This window comes from Eublepharis macularius, chromosome 7, assembly GCF_028583425.1.
Source record: "Eublepharis macularius isolate TG4126 chromosome 7, MPM_Emac_v1.0, whole genome shotgun sequence".
Lineage (NCBI taxonomy): Eukaryota > Metazoa > Chordata > Lepidosauria > Squamata > Eublepharidae > Eublepharis > Eublepharis macularius.
In genome coordinates this window covers 45266384-45284805 of record NC_072796.1, presented here as the reverse complement: position 1 = coordinate 45284805, position 18422 = coordinate 45266384, and the positions used below count along the sequence as shown (strand labels likewise).

Here is an 18422-nt window from a genome sequence, read left to right as displayed (position 1 = left end):
TGTGTTTCCAAGAACAAAAAATGTAATTTTTATAAGAAGATATAAACAATCTTATTAAATTTGACAATCATGATTCTTCTGTTTCTAAGTTTTCAATCTTTTTGCTTTTTTGATGTCTTTTTCATTCAGTTACCGGAATAAAAGTTGCAAGAATTAATTTCACTTTTGGCTAAAGAACCTCTCCCCCAGTAACTCATGAGATCCATCAGAATGAAAACTACACAGTGTCTAATTCATAAAAGATCCTGCATAAATGGGATTAATGATTTTGTTTGTTGAGTTCATTCTTGTACACAAATACCTTTCCCCAATGAGTTTAGAATATCGGCTTCTGATGCATTGTTTGTGTGAGGATGTGGGTATTTTCTCAGGAAGAATACTGATTCATTCTTCCAATCTTCCAGATTTGGAGCCATTCCTTCTATTGATAAAAGGCTCACTATAACTCCACCACAAATTGCCCTGAAATATTCATTTCAATAGTTTTCAGTAAACCTAACTTACTTTCATTAGGCATTTTTGCGTTTCAGATCTATGTGTAAGCAATATGTATGATGGTTTTTTTCATACTCTACCAAACTGTGCTCTTAGGTATCAGCCACTGCTGCCTGGGATTCATCTGTGCATGATTCAGTGCACTTGAATAGGGTAACACCTCAGAATGAGAGAATCTACTTAATAGTGAAGATCACAATCCAGCTCAGCCATCCTGCTACAATGGAATTGGTGTTACGTAAAAGGATTGCAGCTAATATTTACAATAAACAGGTAACAGGTTATTGTTATTCAGGTCTGCTTTCAGTTTTATTGTATCCTGCATTGGTTACATTTCTTTCCTAGCTTATCATCGTAACTGGGAAGAAAAATGAGGAATCTAAAGTTAGGAAGCATGTCCATGAAATACTTCCATTTGTAACCTAGAATTCGTACAAAAATAAATTTGTTCATGCCATAATCAATGAAGTGCTTGATATGGAGACTATCAATGTGTTGATTTGGATTTTTAACTTTGTTCCCTTCTTATTACCATGGGCTGTAAGTATTTTATTATAATAACAACTACCAAGTTTGATGTCTTATATTCCTCTGGAAGAATCAATAATTTGGGTGTTTTAGTTTGGCTTCCTTTGGTTTCCCATCAAGACACTGATTTGGTTCATACCTGCTTAGTGTCAGCAGTGCTACTGTTCTCCTCTATTCATTCATATGCAGCTAAAGGAACAAATGTATGCTGATTGCCCACGGCACTCAATTTTCTTACAAGAAAGTGATCTCAATATGGAAAATTGCTACCAAAGAGGTCAGGAAAGCTCCCAGTCTCCTGGCTTTCCACAAACAATGCAAAACTGAATTACTCAAGAGAGCTTTCTATTCAGATAGGAGGACTATACTGTAGTCCTAAAGAGATGCATAAGTATAAGGGACAGGGACTATAGACTTTACTTTTATGTACTGTCTGTTGCTGTAAGTATGATCCTGTTGGATAGTTTATGTTGTTTAATATGTCAGTCTTAGAATTGCTTGTGCTGTTTAGCATTTCTTCAACTCTGTATTAGATAACTGCTAATTTTAAAGCTTTGTAAATTTGTATTTATATACTCAGTTACATTGTTTATTGAAATGTCTTTGAAATTGACTGTACTGACTGGCTGTATAATCCACTTTGAGTCGTAGTGAGAAAGGTGGACTATAAATAACAAATAAATAATATAGGTTGGATCAAAATGTATTCTTGTGCATTTCTGTGCACACATAGGGGGAAAGGGTTCTAGGTTTCTGTGGATTTCCTATTTGAATTTTAGCCCACATTGTTACATTGAACCTGTTCCTCAGGATCACTGACTCTCAGGAGCAACTTTTGGGGCATTGGGATGGGACTGAAAAAAACAGGAGATGGGAAATATTTGTATGCTACACATGCTGATACTTCTCTTCCTCCAACTTAAGTGGCTTTACCTCCAGTGGAGAACTGTTCCCTTTCCTTTTCATACAATGTGCCTAATTGCAGGGAGTGCATGGTAATTAACTGAGCTGCGAATTGTTCTGGAAATAAAATATATTACAGGACCACATATAAGAAAGATGTTTCAAGGTTGCTATTTTCCATTGTATTTTAGTAGCTTGCTTATTTGATCAAGCTATTTACTATGTGAATTCTGTATTTTTCAAAATTACTTTTGGCTTTTTTAGAGTTTCACCCAGAGTCTGAAAAGAAGAATATCCTTGAAGAATATATGTTATGCTTGTGGTGTGACCTATGAAATAGTGTCAAATATACCAAAGGTACATCCCAATGTATTTTTATCAAGATGCTGAAAAAAGTGGGAAAGGAACTATACAAACTTAATATCAGGAAAAACTGAAGAATGTTGCCATTAATTTGTGTCTTCATTTTAAAATTAAATTTTAGGCTACAGAAGAAATTGAGGACCGAGAGACCCTGGCTCTGATGGCAGCCAAGAGTGAAAATGAGGGTACATCAGATGGTGAAACTTACATAGAGAAATATACGCGTGGAGTATTGCATGTAGAAAATATTTTGAGTCTGGAACGACTAAGACAGGCAAGTAGAAAACAGGTTTGATCTGCTTAGTTTAGCTCTTACGCCTTAGGAATATCTCTTATTTTCTTTTTCTTCACCTTTAATATGGGATAGTTCACAAACCCGGTTGATGTGAATTTTTGGGGGGGATTTTAGTACAATGATCTGCTTTCAAATGCACCAGATTGATAATGTTGGCTATAATCTGTTTAAGCAAATTAAGTATGCTTTGTGTACCTAAATATATCTTTACACATCTCTTCCAAAATAAGCTTTAATCAGCAATATTAATAGCTAGAATTATAAATTTGACTATGTTCCTTGTGTCTTAATACAGGCAGTCACAGTCAAAGAAGCTTGTTCTTCCAAAGCTCGACACATACGGAGGAGTGTTAGCACACCAAATGTTCACAATGTAAGATGTTCTTTCAGTGTGACAACTAGTTGTGCTTGTATGTGTTAGGTATAATTCTGAAAATAATTGTAAGTGGCACTTTTCAAACAGGAAATGGAGATGCTACCAAGCAAGCAATAGTAGATTGCCACCTATCATTTGTTGCAACCTAGAACTAAGACTAGACATGGGCACAAACCAAAAAAACCCTGAACCACCTGATTCGTGGTTCGTAGCATTCCATGGAACCTCAAATCATGACCTTCTGACCTTTTCCCAGTTCGTGGTTCGTGGCATTACAACAGCCGGTGCGGGGCATTTGAAACAGACAGCCCCTTTCTTCTGCTGCCCGGGCAGCGGGAGAACGGGGCTATCAGTTTCACAGACCCCGAGCTGGAACTGGCGCAGGGTTTCTAAAACTGACCGCCTGGGCAGCAGGAGAAAGGGGCTGTCAGTTTCACAGAACCTACACCAGTTCCAGCGCAGAGGGCTGTGAAACTGACAGCCCCTTTCTCCTGCCACTCTGGCAGGAGGAGAAAAGGGCTGTCAGTTTCACAGACCCCACGCTGGAACTGATGCGGGGTCTGTGAAACTCCGAACCTGCCACAGAATGGCTGGAAAATTCGTTTGTTCTGGAAAAACGCGTTCCCATGGAACGTGTGTTTCGGTGCAAATGAACCGGCCATTCCATACGGAATTTTGTTCTGTGGTTTGTTTTGTGCCCATCTCTAACTAAGACACAAACTTCAGGAACAGTGGTTTAAATTAAATATTAGGAAGATATTTTTCTCTGTAAAATTAGTCAGTCAGTAGAATAGTTTATTTTTAATACATTCAATAACCAGTTGTTAGGGATAATTTAGGAATAATACTCCTTTGCGTAAATGCAGAAGAAACAATACATAAACTTTACTGTCCTGAAGTTCTATTACCATGCTTTACTTACTTTACTTTATATCTCAGCCAACCATAATAAACCCATTCCCAGTATATAGGTTTAAAATCACAGTCAATTAAACCAGAAGAGTAAACATTTCCACCATTGAGAGCAGACCTTAAATTGTAACAATATAACACAGCTGAAAAAGCTAGACAAGGTCAATAAACAGCAAGGGAATAAAATTTAAAAGGCCAACAATGTAGGAGCTAGATGAACTTCTTGAGGAGGAACATTCTATAGGTGGGGTGCCACTGCTGAGAAGCCACTATCTCTGGTTACTGCCAACCTCAGTTTTGTGGGCAGGATGCAAATAGGAGGACTTTGGATGACAACTTTAACTGGTCCATTGGACAGTATGGGAGAAGGCAGTCCTTCAAGTTACCTGTTCTCATATAATTCGAGGCTACAAAAGTAAGTGATAGTATTTTGAATGTTGCCCCTTAACAGGTGCCAATGCAGGTCTTTCAAAACACTTGTGATACAATCCTTGTATCCAGCCCCTAAAAGCAACCTAACCACCACATTTTAGAATCATTGGAGTTTCTGGGGGAAAGTACTGTGTGTTACAGAAAATACTTCAACTGCAGACCATGTTCTAGCAGCTACTCTCAAACTACAAGCAATGTAATATCCTCCACAACAGGCTGACTTGTCAGTCCCTACTAGGTTATCATTGACCAGCACCATCTCAATCTTGTCTATATTGAATTTCAGTGTTTTGCTTCTCGTCCATCCGATTACGTTTTCCAAGCATTTATCCAGGGAGAAATAGAACTGGGTGTCATCCATATACTGGTAGCACCTCACTCAAAATTCCCAGATGATCTTTCCCAGCAGTTTCACATAGATGTTAAACCACATGGGGGACAAGAAGGGCTAATGCTATGGAACCCAGTAACAAATGCCATGGGGCTGAGCAGCAGTCCTCCAATAACAGCTTTTGGTCAGCCAGCTGGAACCAAAACCACTAAAGCAAGGTGTGCCTCACTTTTTACTTCACTGGCCTCTCTAGAAGGTTACCATAGTTGATGATATTGAAAGTTCCCAAGAGGTCTTGGAGAAGAAGCAGGAATGTACTCTTCTGTGAAAGACTGTCAGGCGGGTCAATTTAGGCCAGTTTCATTCCAAACCCAGGCCTACGTTTGGATTGAAATGGGTTTACATAATTCATTTTCAAGGCTGCCTGAAATTTCATAGCCAGCATTGCACTGAATTGGAATACTGGGCACTGGACAATTGTTATAGTCATTCAGATCAGAGACACTTTTGGAACAAGTTTTAAAACTGCCTCCTTCAAGATGACTGGGGAGACATTTCTAACCTCCTGGGCCAATTTGACCAGTCTGTTCTGTTTCACAGCCATCAGCCAGGAAATGATTAACCCTAGTCATAGTGGTCTGCACACTTCCAAGCAGCTCGTCCATTTCATCAGACAATACAAACTTAGTCATCCATACAACTAGGAACATACTGTGTGCTCTGATAAGCAGCCTGAGATAGAACTAAATTGACCAAATTCCAAGTTGTAGCAGATGCAAATGATTTTTTAAATCCATGAAATGCCTTGCAGCTTTCAGCCAGTGTGCCTATATATTTTCCAGTAACATATTCTTAAGGACTTGAGATTAAAAGCTGCCTTATAGCCCAGAAAAGCTCCTCTGGACATCTCATAGAAGTAATAACGGTGAAGTGAGCCCACTTCACTACCATCACCACAGAGCAGGCACAATAATGTATTCTCATGGAGAACACATTATTCCAGCTGACTGCCCAATTGTTTAATTGCTTTAAGCTCATCAATAAACCAAGAAGACAGAGGGGACTCAGGAGCAATCATATCCATTGGCCAGGTCATCTATGTGTTCCAAAGGTCAACCAGGCTTCAGTAGGAGCACCGGTTTTGCTGGATGGAAAATCCCCTAGACTTATCAGGAAACCCTCAGTATTAGTAAGCCTCCAAGGGTGAACCATCATAATCAGTTCCCTATCATTGAGGAGGTTCTGAGTATTTTGGGGTCTAAACTTCTCCAATGGTTCATCCACAATAAGGCTATAATGGAGTAGTCCACCATATATCTTGTCACCAGAGAAGACCATATTGAACATACGTCCCAGTACATGCATAGGAATCAGAATGTGCATGGCTGTGAAGGCCTGAGCTGCTCTTATCAGGGGAGCCTTAGCATGGATGCTTAATTCTCCAAGGGTCACTCACAAGTCCTGAGGTCCTCAATGCCAAATTCAGGACTGCCTCTGTCAGGTTGAGCGGTCCAAGAACGGAATCCCTATTCTGTTGTGAGTCCCCAGTATCAGATACATGTTTAAAGTTGGAACTCTGATTGTCATAGCATCTGACGAGTTCCATGGAGGCCCAATATAAGATAGATCACAAGAAGCCCACAATCCAACCCTTGATTGATGTTATACCAGGAAATCTGGAGAATACACTTGAGAGAGAATGATCCGTCCCTCTTCACCAGCCAGGTCCTGTGGCACACATGACCAGGCTGATCACTTTTTCCAGGACTAAATCTTTGATAATTTACTTACCACTAATTGACATGACATTCAGTAACAGCTTTCTTAGTATTGTTAAGCAGCCAGGAAGACTACTAATCCCTTTGGTTGAGAGGGAAACTGATCTGTCCCTCCCCCACTGCTGTAGCTGTCTGTCAGTATATCAATGGTGCCCCCCCCCCCCCAGCAATTGCATATATGCAGGGACATGCTAAATCGGACAGGGCGAGGGGAGAATTAAATCTCACACAGCAAGATTCTACATACCCTTATTTGCAGAAGAAAATGACAAAGGGCAGGCTGTTAAATGGAACAAGAATCATACTCTTCCAACCACTTTTAGCAGAGAGAGAAAACCACAGGTTTTTTGCTAGCATCTTATATTTTAAGCTTTCAAAGGATCAGGGCTTTTGTTACGGGGGAATGCTCCGGAACAGTGTTCCAGCAGCTCTAGAATCTGCCCACATGATTCTTCGGCCCTGCAGGCTCTGCAGAAGAGCCTAAGCTGCTTTGAGTTCATTCTGCTTGAGTGAGTGAGTGAGTGAGAGAGAGCACAAGCAGATCCTGCTTGGGCCTGGCACAGGCTCTGCAGAGGAGGCTTAGCTGCTTTGAGTTCATTCTGGGTTTTTTTCCATTCCTCTGTGGGGGAGAGAGAGAGAGAGAGAGAGAGAGAGAGAGCTGGGGTCCGGCATGGGTTCTACAAAGGAGGCTTAGCTGCTTTGAGTTCATTTTGCTTTTTCCCCATTCCTTTGTGTGAGAGAGAGAGAGTGCAAGCAGAGCTGCTGGGGCTGGCTCTGCAGAGGAGGTTAAGCTGCTTTGAGTTCATTCTGCTTTCAGTTCATTCTGTTTTCATTTCATTCAGGGGTTTCTGTGTGTGTGTGTGCTGCTTTCAGTTCATTCTGTTTTATTATCATTTGGGGGGGTGTGGGTGGGACTGTGTGTGTATGTGTGCTGCTTTGAGTTCATTCTGCTTTCTTTTCATGGGTGTGGGTGAGGCTGTGCATGTGTGTGTGTTTGTGTTGCTTTCATTGTTTTGTTGGCTGAAGTTGACATTGTTATGGTTCCTGCAGCTTTTGAATGCAGATTGGTTCTGTGTTAGTTAAATATATCTGTTATGGTTATTTGTATTAGTTAAAATATCAGTTATGGTTATTCCAGTTTTATGCTAGGAATGGATAGCTGTGTCCAAGTCACAGAAGGCTTTCATCAATATATTCATCAGCATATAGGTGTTCTTATGTCTTAATAGCTGTAACTCAAATGGTTCTCCCTACCCTCAGCTGATTAACATCACTGAAATTGCAGTGGACATATGGGTGTTAAGGAAGTTTTTATGAATGTTTGTCTGGGACATTGGAATATTTATGAGCATTTCACAATGTCACAACAGTTTAGCCATTGGTAAGGTAGAGTTGGCAGGCAACAAAAAAGCCATTTTAAACTAAGAATAAATCTAATGCAGCTGAAGTTGAGTATCTAATTTTGAATTGCGCCAGTAAAGCAAAACCTTCCCTGAAAATTTGAAAATTCAATATTCATTAGATTAGGAACTTCAGACTCTGGAATTTTGAGAAAGAATTTTGGAATTTTTTTCTACGCTTGCAAAGGGAATCTGTTAGAATTTAGATTTGTGAGATGGGTTTTGGATTTTTAGAGGCCACCTCCTTCTTGCATATTTTTAAATATGATTCCAAAGAAATGAAATCTTTATGAAAGGGAATGGAAGATTTCACTTTTTGTAGAGGATACAGAAAGGAAACAACCCCTTTCTCATAACAGTGTAATTTTCCAAGCTTACTAACATCTCATCGCAATGCATTGTGCTGGGTTTCCGGGAAGTTGCATCAGTTCTGGGAGTGACGGCACTTCCAGGAGTGACATCATCGCACATTTCCGGGAGCGCGCGGTGCGCGTGCTTTCCATGCGCACATGGGATAAGAGAGGGTTCCACCACCTCTTTTCCCAGAAAAAAAGCCCTGCAAAGGCTGGTTGTAAAGAGGTTTTGCCAGTGACACCAAAAAGTTACATAGCAAGTTTAGCATTCACTTAGCTTATACCTGATAATTGTTTATGTTCTAGGTATCTTCTAGCCGCTTAGATCTTTATGGCTGTGATGAAGATAAGGTATGGAAATTCAGGAAGTGAACTGGGGACATCAGCTTTTCCTGGCATTTGAAAATGTAGTAGAATAGAGGCATGTTTTCTTTAGTGCATTATTAGTTTTAGGTAATGTGTAAGATGTTTAGAACAAGAATGTAGAATTTGATTTCTTGACCTTAAAAAATATCTAATTTCTATTCAGCTCTACTTATTTTTAATGCTTCGAATGAAATGTTTTCAGTTATTTGTCTTGGGTGAGGGACAGAAGACACTAAAGTTCTCAAGTCAGTAAACAACAGAGCTATTTAAAAACTCAACCAAAAATTGCCCCATTTTTCTGTAAAACAAGGATTCCTGGGTGTGTTTATAATTAACACAAAAAATAATTAGAAAATGTATGTCAGTATAAGAAAATTGACTGTTGAAAGAAACTGAATTCTTTAAATGCTTTGCAAATTATTAATTTTGTTCATTTTTTTTCTTTAGGGTTGGTCAGAAGGGCAGCTAGATATATTGGACTGTTCCACCAGTTATCAAGATGTATCATGTTATGGTACTTTACCCAGGGATTCATCTTGGAGAAGTAAAGATGCCAGTGGTAAGAGTTCTGTGTGTGTGTGTTTAATTGGATAAATAAAGGATTGAAAATGAGATTTATAGTATAAAGGATTATGGGTTTTTTGTTTACTGCTTTTAAATGTCTAGTTATAAGAGCACGCAAGCAAAGTATTCAGTCCAAATCTGTTTAGCATTTAAATCTGCTAGACTTACATCATTGACCCAGCTTGCTCAATATTGTCTATTTTGACTATCAGTGAATCTCCAGCTGGCCCAAGAGTCAAGCTGCTAGATCTCACTGAGAAGTTCATCTCTCCAGCTTTAACTGCATCCCTCCCCATGAGGCTCTGTTCATATCTTCATATTCTCTGCCATCTTGCTGGCCTTATCCCTTGAGATCTGACTCACCCCACCTCTCTAAAACAATTCCAGAATCTCAAAAGGTTACCAAAGATAAACTTATCTAGGGAAAATTGTTATAAGGAAGTTGTTGATTATTAGTAAGGAGAAATTTTAATGTTCAGATAGTAGGAATACTTTTCTCGTATCAACACTATCCTGTGCAGTCTTATGCTTAAAAACTCCCCTGCCACGAGGCGTGTATTCTTTGGGAAATGCATAGCAATTTTATAAATTTGACTGATACAGTAGCTTTTTGACCTTTGCAAATATGACAATTTGTCAGGTTAAGGTTTGATTTTAGTAGCCCATGGTTTTATTTATTTATTTATAGCCCACCTTTCCCGCTGAGACTCAAGTCAGTGCAACAGTAGCCCACAGTCTGTGACCCTGTAGATATCTATTGTGCACCCTAATCTTCACAGCTGATATTAAATATTATTGATAACTGTTATCAAAAATAGTAAGGATAAAATGGCTATAAAGTTCTCAACTTTATACTTATGAGGATATATTCTCTGTTGATGCATTATCTTTCTTATTGATTGATCCCAGTTGGATGTCAGATAGCTAACTTACTAGGCATTTTTTTCATATTCTGCAAGGTACTGTATTGGAAAATCCACAGGCATCAATCATCAGTCCATTTAAAGCATTTTCTCCTCAGCCTCCCAAGTTTTTCAAACCTTTAATGCCAGTAAGAGAAGAGAACAAAAAGACCTCTCTTGAAACTCGGCCTCTACTTAGCAAAGAGGTAGGTAGAAGAAATTTAAGTAACAGTAAGTTCTGAATGTTGATGCACTTAGGTGCAAGTAATTATTGAATATATCTTACAATAATTATTGTATAGCTTACAGCATGCATTTATAATATGGAGCTTTTGGAATTCTGGGAATCCCATAATAAAGTTGTAACAAATCATGTTCTTTCTCATTTAGAATAGTGTCTTACAGCATTTTTTGTCATACGTTGAATAATGCATAGCACTAGCACTAGGCATGGTTAGTTTTTGTTTAAATGTTGCATGAGTCTGTCAGTATCCTTAATAGTCAGTTCACATTAAATTACAGGAACATTTTTAGAAAGTATTTCATATTTTCTGTAATTTAATGCTTTTTAGTCAGACATTGCATGGATTTGGCAGCCAACTTAGCTGCTGATGTGTGTGTCTACTTGCCTTTTAATAAACAGCCCTTGTGTCCTATTAACTTGCTTGAGTTTAATGTTAGTATGTTTGTTGTATGATGTGTTTGTGTGTCTCAGCCTTTGCAGAGCATGTCGTCATCTCAGGTACATAACACTGCCTGTGTTGTGCCCTCGGGAAGTAATCTCAGTAGCATGCCAGTAGAACACAATAGCATACATGTGAAGAAGATTGTAAGTTTTGCCTTGGTTCTCTTTCATAATACCTGGTGGTGGTTTAAGGCCTTGTTAAAGGCATTTAGGCTTTAATTGTGGAAGACATTTGATCAAAAAAATCTGCTTCTGAGGAGCTAACAAATGTACTATTAACATAGTATCAGTAATAAAAAGGTATGCTTGTATGTTCCTTAATTGAGTAACTTTTTGCATGAAATACTTAATTCATTTGACTGATAATACAATTCAGCCTTTCAAGGAGAAAAGTCTTAGTGGTCTTGTACCAAGTGCAGTCTGCTGGGCTTCAGATTTACCAGTAAATGTCAGAGCTCATGAATTACTTATTTTAAATTATTCAGTTACAAGACTGTTTCTGCATATGTTGTTAGCATTAATACAGTGAGTAATAATCCTCTTTAAATTACCTGTTCCTCTTTGAAATTAGATGTTTTAATAGCTGGAAGTCTCAGCTATCCGTGTAAGCTGATCCGGCAGTGTTCTTTACCCTGGATGGAGATATTATCAGATATTCCTCTGTGAATTAATTTTTATTCCCCCACCCCCACCCCATACCTCTCTTATGAGATTCATATTAGTTGCTCTTGTTGGAAAGCAGCTGGCATTCTTGGCTCCCTAGTCAACAAAGAATTTGGGAGCTGTATGACTTACCATTAGGTCGACCAGATTTCATGAATGAAAAAAGAGGATGCTGTTCATCAACAAGAATTTTTTTCCTGTTGGATGTCCACACGAATAAGAATTTGTTGCTGGAAAATGAAACAGCCATAGTGGATGGGCTTAAGTTCATTCTCTCTCTCTCCTGCATGTGCGTGTGTATGCACACACAAACACACGTATACAAAAAACAAATTATTGTTATGTAACTCTTTCTACTGAAATGGCAAGTGTGTACTGAAGCAAGAAAGAAATGAAACAGTAAGCAAACAACACCCCCCTTCCACAAAACTACTAATTTACCTGTCACTAAACATTTCTATACTTACAACACCAGTATTTACATACTTATGAGGAAGTGGCATCTGAATACTCGTTGGAAGATTTTATCTCCCTATGTAGAGTTGGTTGTAAGGGTGTATAACAACAACAACAACAACAAATCCAGGTAATCTGGATCTGAGTTTCAGGGATTCCGCCCAAAAATCTGGGATCCATGCAATCTGTGAAAAATTATCTGATCTGGTTCAGACAGATTAGATAATCCTGAATTTATCCAGCCATTATTGTCTATGAGGAAATCTATCCAGTGGGCTGGGGATAGGGTCATTTTTCAAGCAAACTCCATTAAACTTTCCGGGAACCTACTCCTGCCTGTTGTCTATTGACTTCCCAAGTTTCAGAATGATTGGACCCTGTGGTCCAATTCCATGGGCCCCTGAAAAAAGTGCCCCAGCCACTCTCCATTGTTTCTTATGGAGGAAATATTTGCAAGCTAGCTCTCAGGCATAGAATTACAGGGGCAAGACTGCTACTGGCCAGAGGCACACATCCAAATGCAAACTCTACCCAGAGAAATCCCAACAGAATCAAACCTGAAGCAAGAGAATGGAATCCTCCCAGAATCAAAGTGAAGCAAGGGAACTGACATAAAATCAGAAAACTCCACCCAAACGAAACTGAAGCAAGGGGTATTGTTGCAACTCACTCACAGAAGCCAAGCAGATAAGAAGAGCTCCTGCACAGATTATCCCCTCACTCCCCCTCCCTCCTCAGTGCAGGAGATGCCTGGGGAAACAGCCAGCCAAGAGGCTGAAGCTGCAATTCCTTGATATATCTGAGGGTCTTGATCGGACCAGGATTTGATCTAGGAAAGTTAGATTTAGCTGGATTGGCTAAAATCCAGCCTTTCCCCAAAATCTCAGACCTAGACCACACACCTTTAGTTGGTTGTTCAAGTAGGTATAATAATAAAAAATTTTTAAAGTATTTGTGGAACGGAAAGCATGAAGTCACATACGTTATATTGCAGTAATAGAAGACCCTTTGAAGCTTTAATGGTAAACTTGTTCCTTTCATCTGTCCAGTGGGTGTTGATTAAAAAAAATTCAACATTTGCATTATGACCCAGAACACAAAAGAAAAATTCTGCTATTTCAGCACCTTAGAATGGCAGTCTGCACTGCAGTACTTTTGAAATTTTTTAACCCAATTGTCACTAATTGACACACTTCTGAAGTCTTCGTCTATTTGAGCACTTTCAACAAAAGTCTTCAAGTTACAGAACTGGTCAAAATATTTTACATCATCCTCCATGTCTCAATCTCTCAAGTATTTTATGGTAGACTGAACATCATCAAATGAAACGGTGTCAGTTAAAAGTCATCGAGTGTAAAAAAATTAAGAGAAAATGTCCATTTCTGCAAATATTTTAAACACACTTTGAACAAGAAAGAGGCTTCTTCCACAGAAGGATCTATTTCTCCAGTCCATCTTTCTTTCCTTTGCGTAGGATCTCTTTTGTTTTCAGTAAAAGGAAGCTGCTTCAATCCTGTGTTACAACATTCGATAAACTGACTGCAATTACAGTGAAAACCTTCAGAATTGAGTATTTCCCCCTTTCTGTTTCCTGGATTTTTGTATGAAACATTGACATTAAAGAATGTAAGTGCCACAGATATCCTTCTGCTAAGTAATTTTCAAAGAATTGCTTCAATATGGATAGTGGATTGAATTGAGAGACAGAAAAAAGATTGCCTCCCCTTGCCAGCTGTACATCACCCAACACCTGAAGCCTGGGAGAACCGTGGTCCTCCGTGAGTGGGAAAAGTGGCGTGAATCATGAAAAAAGATATCACACCAGGAAACATCTGCAATAACCATTCTATGGGAGGAAAGAGTGGTAGCCATTTTGTTCTGCTATGTGACAGTAATTGTTTGTGATTTATATCCATGCACAGTAACTCTTGGAATTTCCTGTACTTACTGTGTATATGGAGAAATTTACTAATTTACTATTGTCTTCATTATGTTGCATTCTACGTCTACAGACATCTCTCTGCCCCATGTTGTATCCAGTTGTGAAGGATGTGTGCTGACTAACCAACACTGACTAATTCTTCAAGGCATGGAAGACATTTTTTCTTCCAGAGCAATTGATTCCTCCAAAATTAATGTTTATGTTTTCACCAGAGAATGCAACATACTTTGTAAGGAGGTCATGGTTTTTTAATGCTTGTGTAGCACAATCCACTATCATTTCTGATTTTTCATTTGGTATAGTATTCAGTTGTTATCCACTTTTATTTAACACTATTAACTTTATGAAAGTATATCAAAACAGTTTTTGTGACCCTTGGTTGCTGCCGTCTGTTGAAACACCTAATCAAGATATTAAATCCTGAGCTGCCATAGCAGCAACACGTGGAACAAGCTCTCTATTGACAATGGCCTCAGCTTTCACTCTTGCACAGGAAACTTTTTTTTGCTATGTCTAAATCAGAATATATCACTTGATTTAACTTAATGCAAATCATAGACCTGTGTGATAGGTGATGTTTAACAGCATGAAATGACAATGCTGCTTCTTTTGCTATACCTTGGTCTTCTGTTTTTGAATTTTGTTTGAGAAAGAATTCATTGACTTTTGTGGTATTAAGACAGCTCTGGATATTTTTCTTGTGCTTGTTGCTGTTGACTAGAGATGGGCATGAAATGGGGAAAAGCGAAACAACAGTTTTGTGTTTTGTTGCGTCCATGAATCACGGAACACGAACTTCCATGAAATCATCCCGTTTCACGATACAATTCATTAGTTTTATGATTCATCAGAACCCGGGGCATTTCAACGCCTCCCTTTATACCCAGAGATTCCAAACTCACAGGGAGACTTTAGCCGGTTCTCCTCCAGCCACCCTCCAAGTAGTTCTCTTCAGGCTCTCTTTGCTGACTTTTCCCTCCCGTCCTCCTGGCCTCCTGCTTTCTGCCGCTGCTGGAATAAAAGTCAAGTGGAGCAGATCTGCTTGGGTTTTCCTCTCTTCAGTTCTCTTTGCTGACTGTTCCTTCCCATCCTCCCGTCATCCTGCTGCTGACATGCCCCCCCCCTGTCTAAGTTCTTGAATGAAAAGCTGAGAAGAGCGGATCCACTCTGGGGAGCTTGGGGGTGGGAGGTGGGAAGGCATGTCAGAGCAGCAGGAGGACGAGAGGTAGAGAGTCAGGGAAGAGTTTCTGAAGCTGGCAAGCAGTGGCAGAAGGAGCTGCTGCGGCTGCCGCCACCGCTGCTATTCCACCATCCCATTCTTAAAAATGGAGAAGGGAAACAGAGAGAGGAAGGAGTCTCTGACTACAGTTCACATGTAAACTTGTGCAGACCTGCATTGCTCAGCTCTCAGGTTGGCAAGGAGAGCTGCCTGTCAAAGTTATGTAGACTAAGATTGGGGTTTCCACAGCAACAAAAGGTCTGCAGACATTCCGGGTCTATGTTGCCTAGGGACTCAATGGATTGTCCCCAGCCTGTCTGGCAGCACGAAGCATTCACAAATCGAACGAATCGGCCTCAAAAGTTGTGGATTTCGTGAAAAACACAGCCACACAAAACGCATTTTTGCGATACATGAATTCGCCCAATTCGTCACAAAATTTGATTTGCATTTCAATTCGTGCCCATGCCTACTGTTGACAAGTGCTTCAAAATTGTAACTTCCTTTGTTTGCCACAGACGTTAAATCCTTGCATATAGTACACTCGGCTTCATTTTCATTTCTGCTTCATGGCTAAATTTAGACTTTATCTTTAGTATATTCCTGATCAAGAAGAAAAAAATACAAGCTGCTTCACCCTCTGCCTTGCTGATCTAGAACAAAGCAGTCCATTCCACAAACAATTTCAGACAAACAAGAAGCAACAAGGGAGGGAAGGGAGACTGGCTGAGAGAGAATGCCAGTCCCTCCAGCAGCACCTCCCGCCTTCCTTTGCCGATTAGGGGATTCTCTGGGAGGAAGCCAGTATTTTTTTTTTAATTTCAATGCTGCTGTAGTGAAATCGATGATAGATTTAAATTGGAGGCCATTTCTTCTGTGTTGCCTTGTGGCTTGCCTGCTGAACCAGATTGACTGTCTGCAACTGGTTTGAGAGTCACTAGACTCACTGGGTTTTTTTTTCCTATTTGAGGGGGTTGTCTCTTGTCTTGGTGGATCAAGGGAAGAGAAAATTGTGGCTGGTTGTACTTTAGATTTTAAATCTTCTGTTTAATTATTGCCTCTTGTGTGCTAATTGCTTTGCTGTGTGTGGGAGGGTTTGTTTTTGGGGAGGTTTCTGAGAGTGTTCTAAAATGAAGCTTTACAAAGGCTTTTTTTTAATTGTAGGTCTCTTTATACTTTTGCCCTTACAGTTGTTCCCCTTTCATCAGTTTGGTTGTGTTGTTGGTGGTGATGGGGAGGTGTTATTCAATTAGTTTACTTCTAGTTGCATAAACTTGCTTCATATGGTTTGTGTATTTTTAATTAAATTTTTCTCATTGTGATTCTCTAGTGTGAAGTTGTTCCCCTTGCATTAGTTTGGTTATGGGGGACGGGGCTTCAGTGTACTTCTAGTTACAAGAGTGTCCCTGCTTCATATGGTTTTGTGTATTTTAAATTAATTTTTTCTTACTGTGATTCTCCAGTGATTGTCTGATGTGAAGCTGTTTCCCTTGCATTTGTTTGGTTATGGGGGGTGGCTTCAGTTTACTTCTAGTAGCAGGAGTGTCCCTGCTTCATATGGGTTTGTGTATTTTAAATTTATTTTTTCTTAGTGTGATTCTCTGGCGTGATGGCTGGTCCTCATAGGGAATAATGGAGCTGGGGGCATCTTCTTTAGGGGCAATAACATGGCCCCCCAAAGTCCAATCTCCCTGAAACTTGGGTGGTAGTGAGAGGAGGGTTGAGAGAAGGTCCTCTATAAATTTGGAATTATTAGGGAAGAAAATGCGCCCCCCCCCCTAGGCCCCTCAGATACCTGGGAGAAGTGTTTCCCATTGGAAACAATGGCCAAATCTTCCCTAATAATTCCGAATTGGCTTAATTTTTCCTAATTTTTCCTAATTTTTTTCCTGCTTTGGGTTAACCCAAATATTTTGGGGGATGCACACCCCTACTTGGGGAGTATGAGAGCTACCACTTGGGCTCTTGTTTCATGTACATGGCTTTTGCAGTCATGCTGTGAAAATGTATTGGATCCTTTGCCTTGATGAGAAAAGGTTTTTCCCCAAGCTTCTGAAGGAAGCAGTTACTATTTCACTTTAGAAATAGTCCTCCTTAGAAGTTTTTAGGAAGTGCTGTAAGGCTGTTCTCAGTAGCTTCTGTGTTTGGAATTCATTATAGCTGCCCTTCAGTAGCAATATGTTCATACTTAAAATTCAATAACTTCCTTTTTAATTGCTTGGTTTTGTCTCTTTTGAAGGTAATAGTGCACAGTCCTTATGATGAAATAAGAGGATTTTATAAGCATGTAATGAAAACAACTTTATAACAAATTAACTTACCTGTCTTCAAAATTTTTATAGGATTCCGAAGAAGAAGAAGAGTTGCAGACCATTAACAAGAAGCCTTATGTGCCTGAGGAGTTTGCTGATTTTAGTGTTTATAATGCTAGCTTGGAAAGCAGGGAATGGTTATCCTCTAAAGGAGACTTTGTAAACTCTCGGATTCTTGAGAAAGAGGTATCTCGTAGCCCCACCACTAGCAGTATTACTAGTGGCTACTTTTCTCACAGTGCCTCAAATGCTACTTTGTCTGATATGCTAGTTTCCTGTAGTGATAGCACAGACCAATTAGCAAATCAGATTAAGGATCTGGACTCTAATGACCATTGTGTATCTCATATGTCCCATGATTTAAGATTTTCACACAAGGAGGCTTTGGATCAAGAAAGGGGCTGGGCTAAAGATAAGAGAGTCATGTCACCGCTCAAAGGAAACAATGCCTCAGCAAGAGAGATTCCACTGTCTGAAAGTACCTCTAACACCGATGCCACAAAACTACAAGGTTCAGTTGGGGATTTTTCAGATAATAAAAACCCAGAACATGGAATTGAATTTACATCTCGAGAAGTAACAGTTGAGCACACTTCAAATGTTTTCGAAGATTATGCTTTTACAGAATTCATGGGTGTTGAAGATGGAAAGGAACTTGAACGTTCAGGAGTGCCACAATTCTCTTCTAATGGCTCTTCTAATAGAAGAAAAAAGCTCTCTGCAGGTGAAACAAACTGTGCCACAGGATTCTCCCCAAAAAACTACAAGGAAAAACCAGTGAGCCAACTGGAGGCTACACAAGTAGAGTACCAGCAGACAAGTTGTACTGAAAACCCTTTATTGACTGTCATAGTAAAAGAGGATTCATACTGTCATATGTATACAGATTCTTGCCTAGCAGATGACTTTGCTGGAAAAAATAATGCGGATAGCTCTGGTTATGAAGATGTTACTTCTGAAGAGTACCCTCACTGGGTGGCAGTGGGGGAACAAGTGTGTATTGGAAGCAATAAATCTGGCATAGTGAGATATATTGGGCCAGTGGATTTTTCAGCTGGTACTTGGGTTGGCATTGAATTACATTTCCAGATGGGTAAGAAATTATCATGTTCTTAATTTGTTTAGAATTATCCAGAGAAAATTGTCT

General features: G+C 39.5%; 1 protein-coding gene across 3 annotated transcripts in view; it reads left to right on the top strand.

Moving 5' to 3' along the window:
- The window catches only part of KIF13A (kinesin family member 13A), a 128210-nt gene that overhangs the window by 106838 nt on the left and 2950 nt on the right, over positions 1 to 18422 (top strand). For 2 of the 3 annotated variants that reach the window (XM_054985606.1, XM_054985605.1), the window contains 9 exons: positions 592 to 768; positions 2191 to 2283; positions 2411 to 2567; positions 2884 to 2957; positions 8473 to 8517; positions 8980 to 9091; positions 10056 to 10204; positions 10714 to 10827; positions 17306 to 18368. In XM_054985606.1, coding sequence (XP_054841581.1) covers positions 592 to 768; positions 2191 to 2283; positions 2411 to 2567; positions 2884 to 2957; positions 8473 to 8517; positions 8980 to 9091; positions 10056 to 10204; positions 10714 to 10827; positions 17306 to 18368 — 1984 coding nt within the window. The remainder of the gene's footprint in view (positions 1 to 591; positions 769 to 2190; positions 2284 to 2410; positions 2568 to 2883; positions 2958 to 8472; positions 8518 to 8979; positions 9092 to 10055; positions 10205 to 10713; positions 10828 to 17305; positions 18369 to 18422) is intronic. The other variant, XM_054985607.1, reaches the window with a different exon arrangement.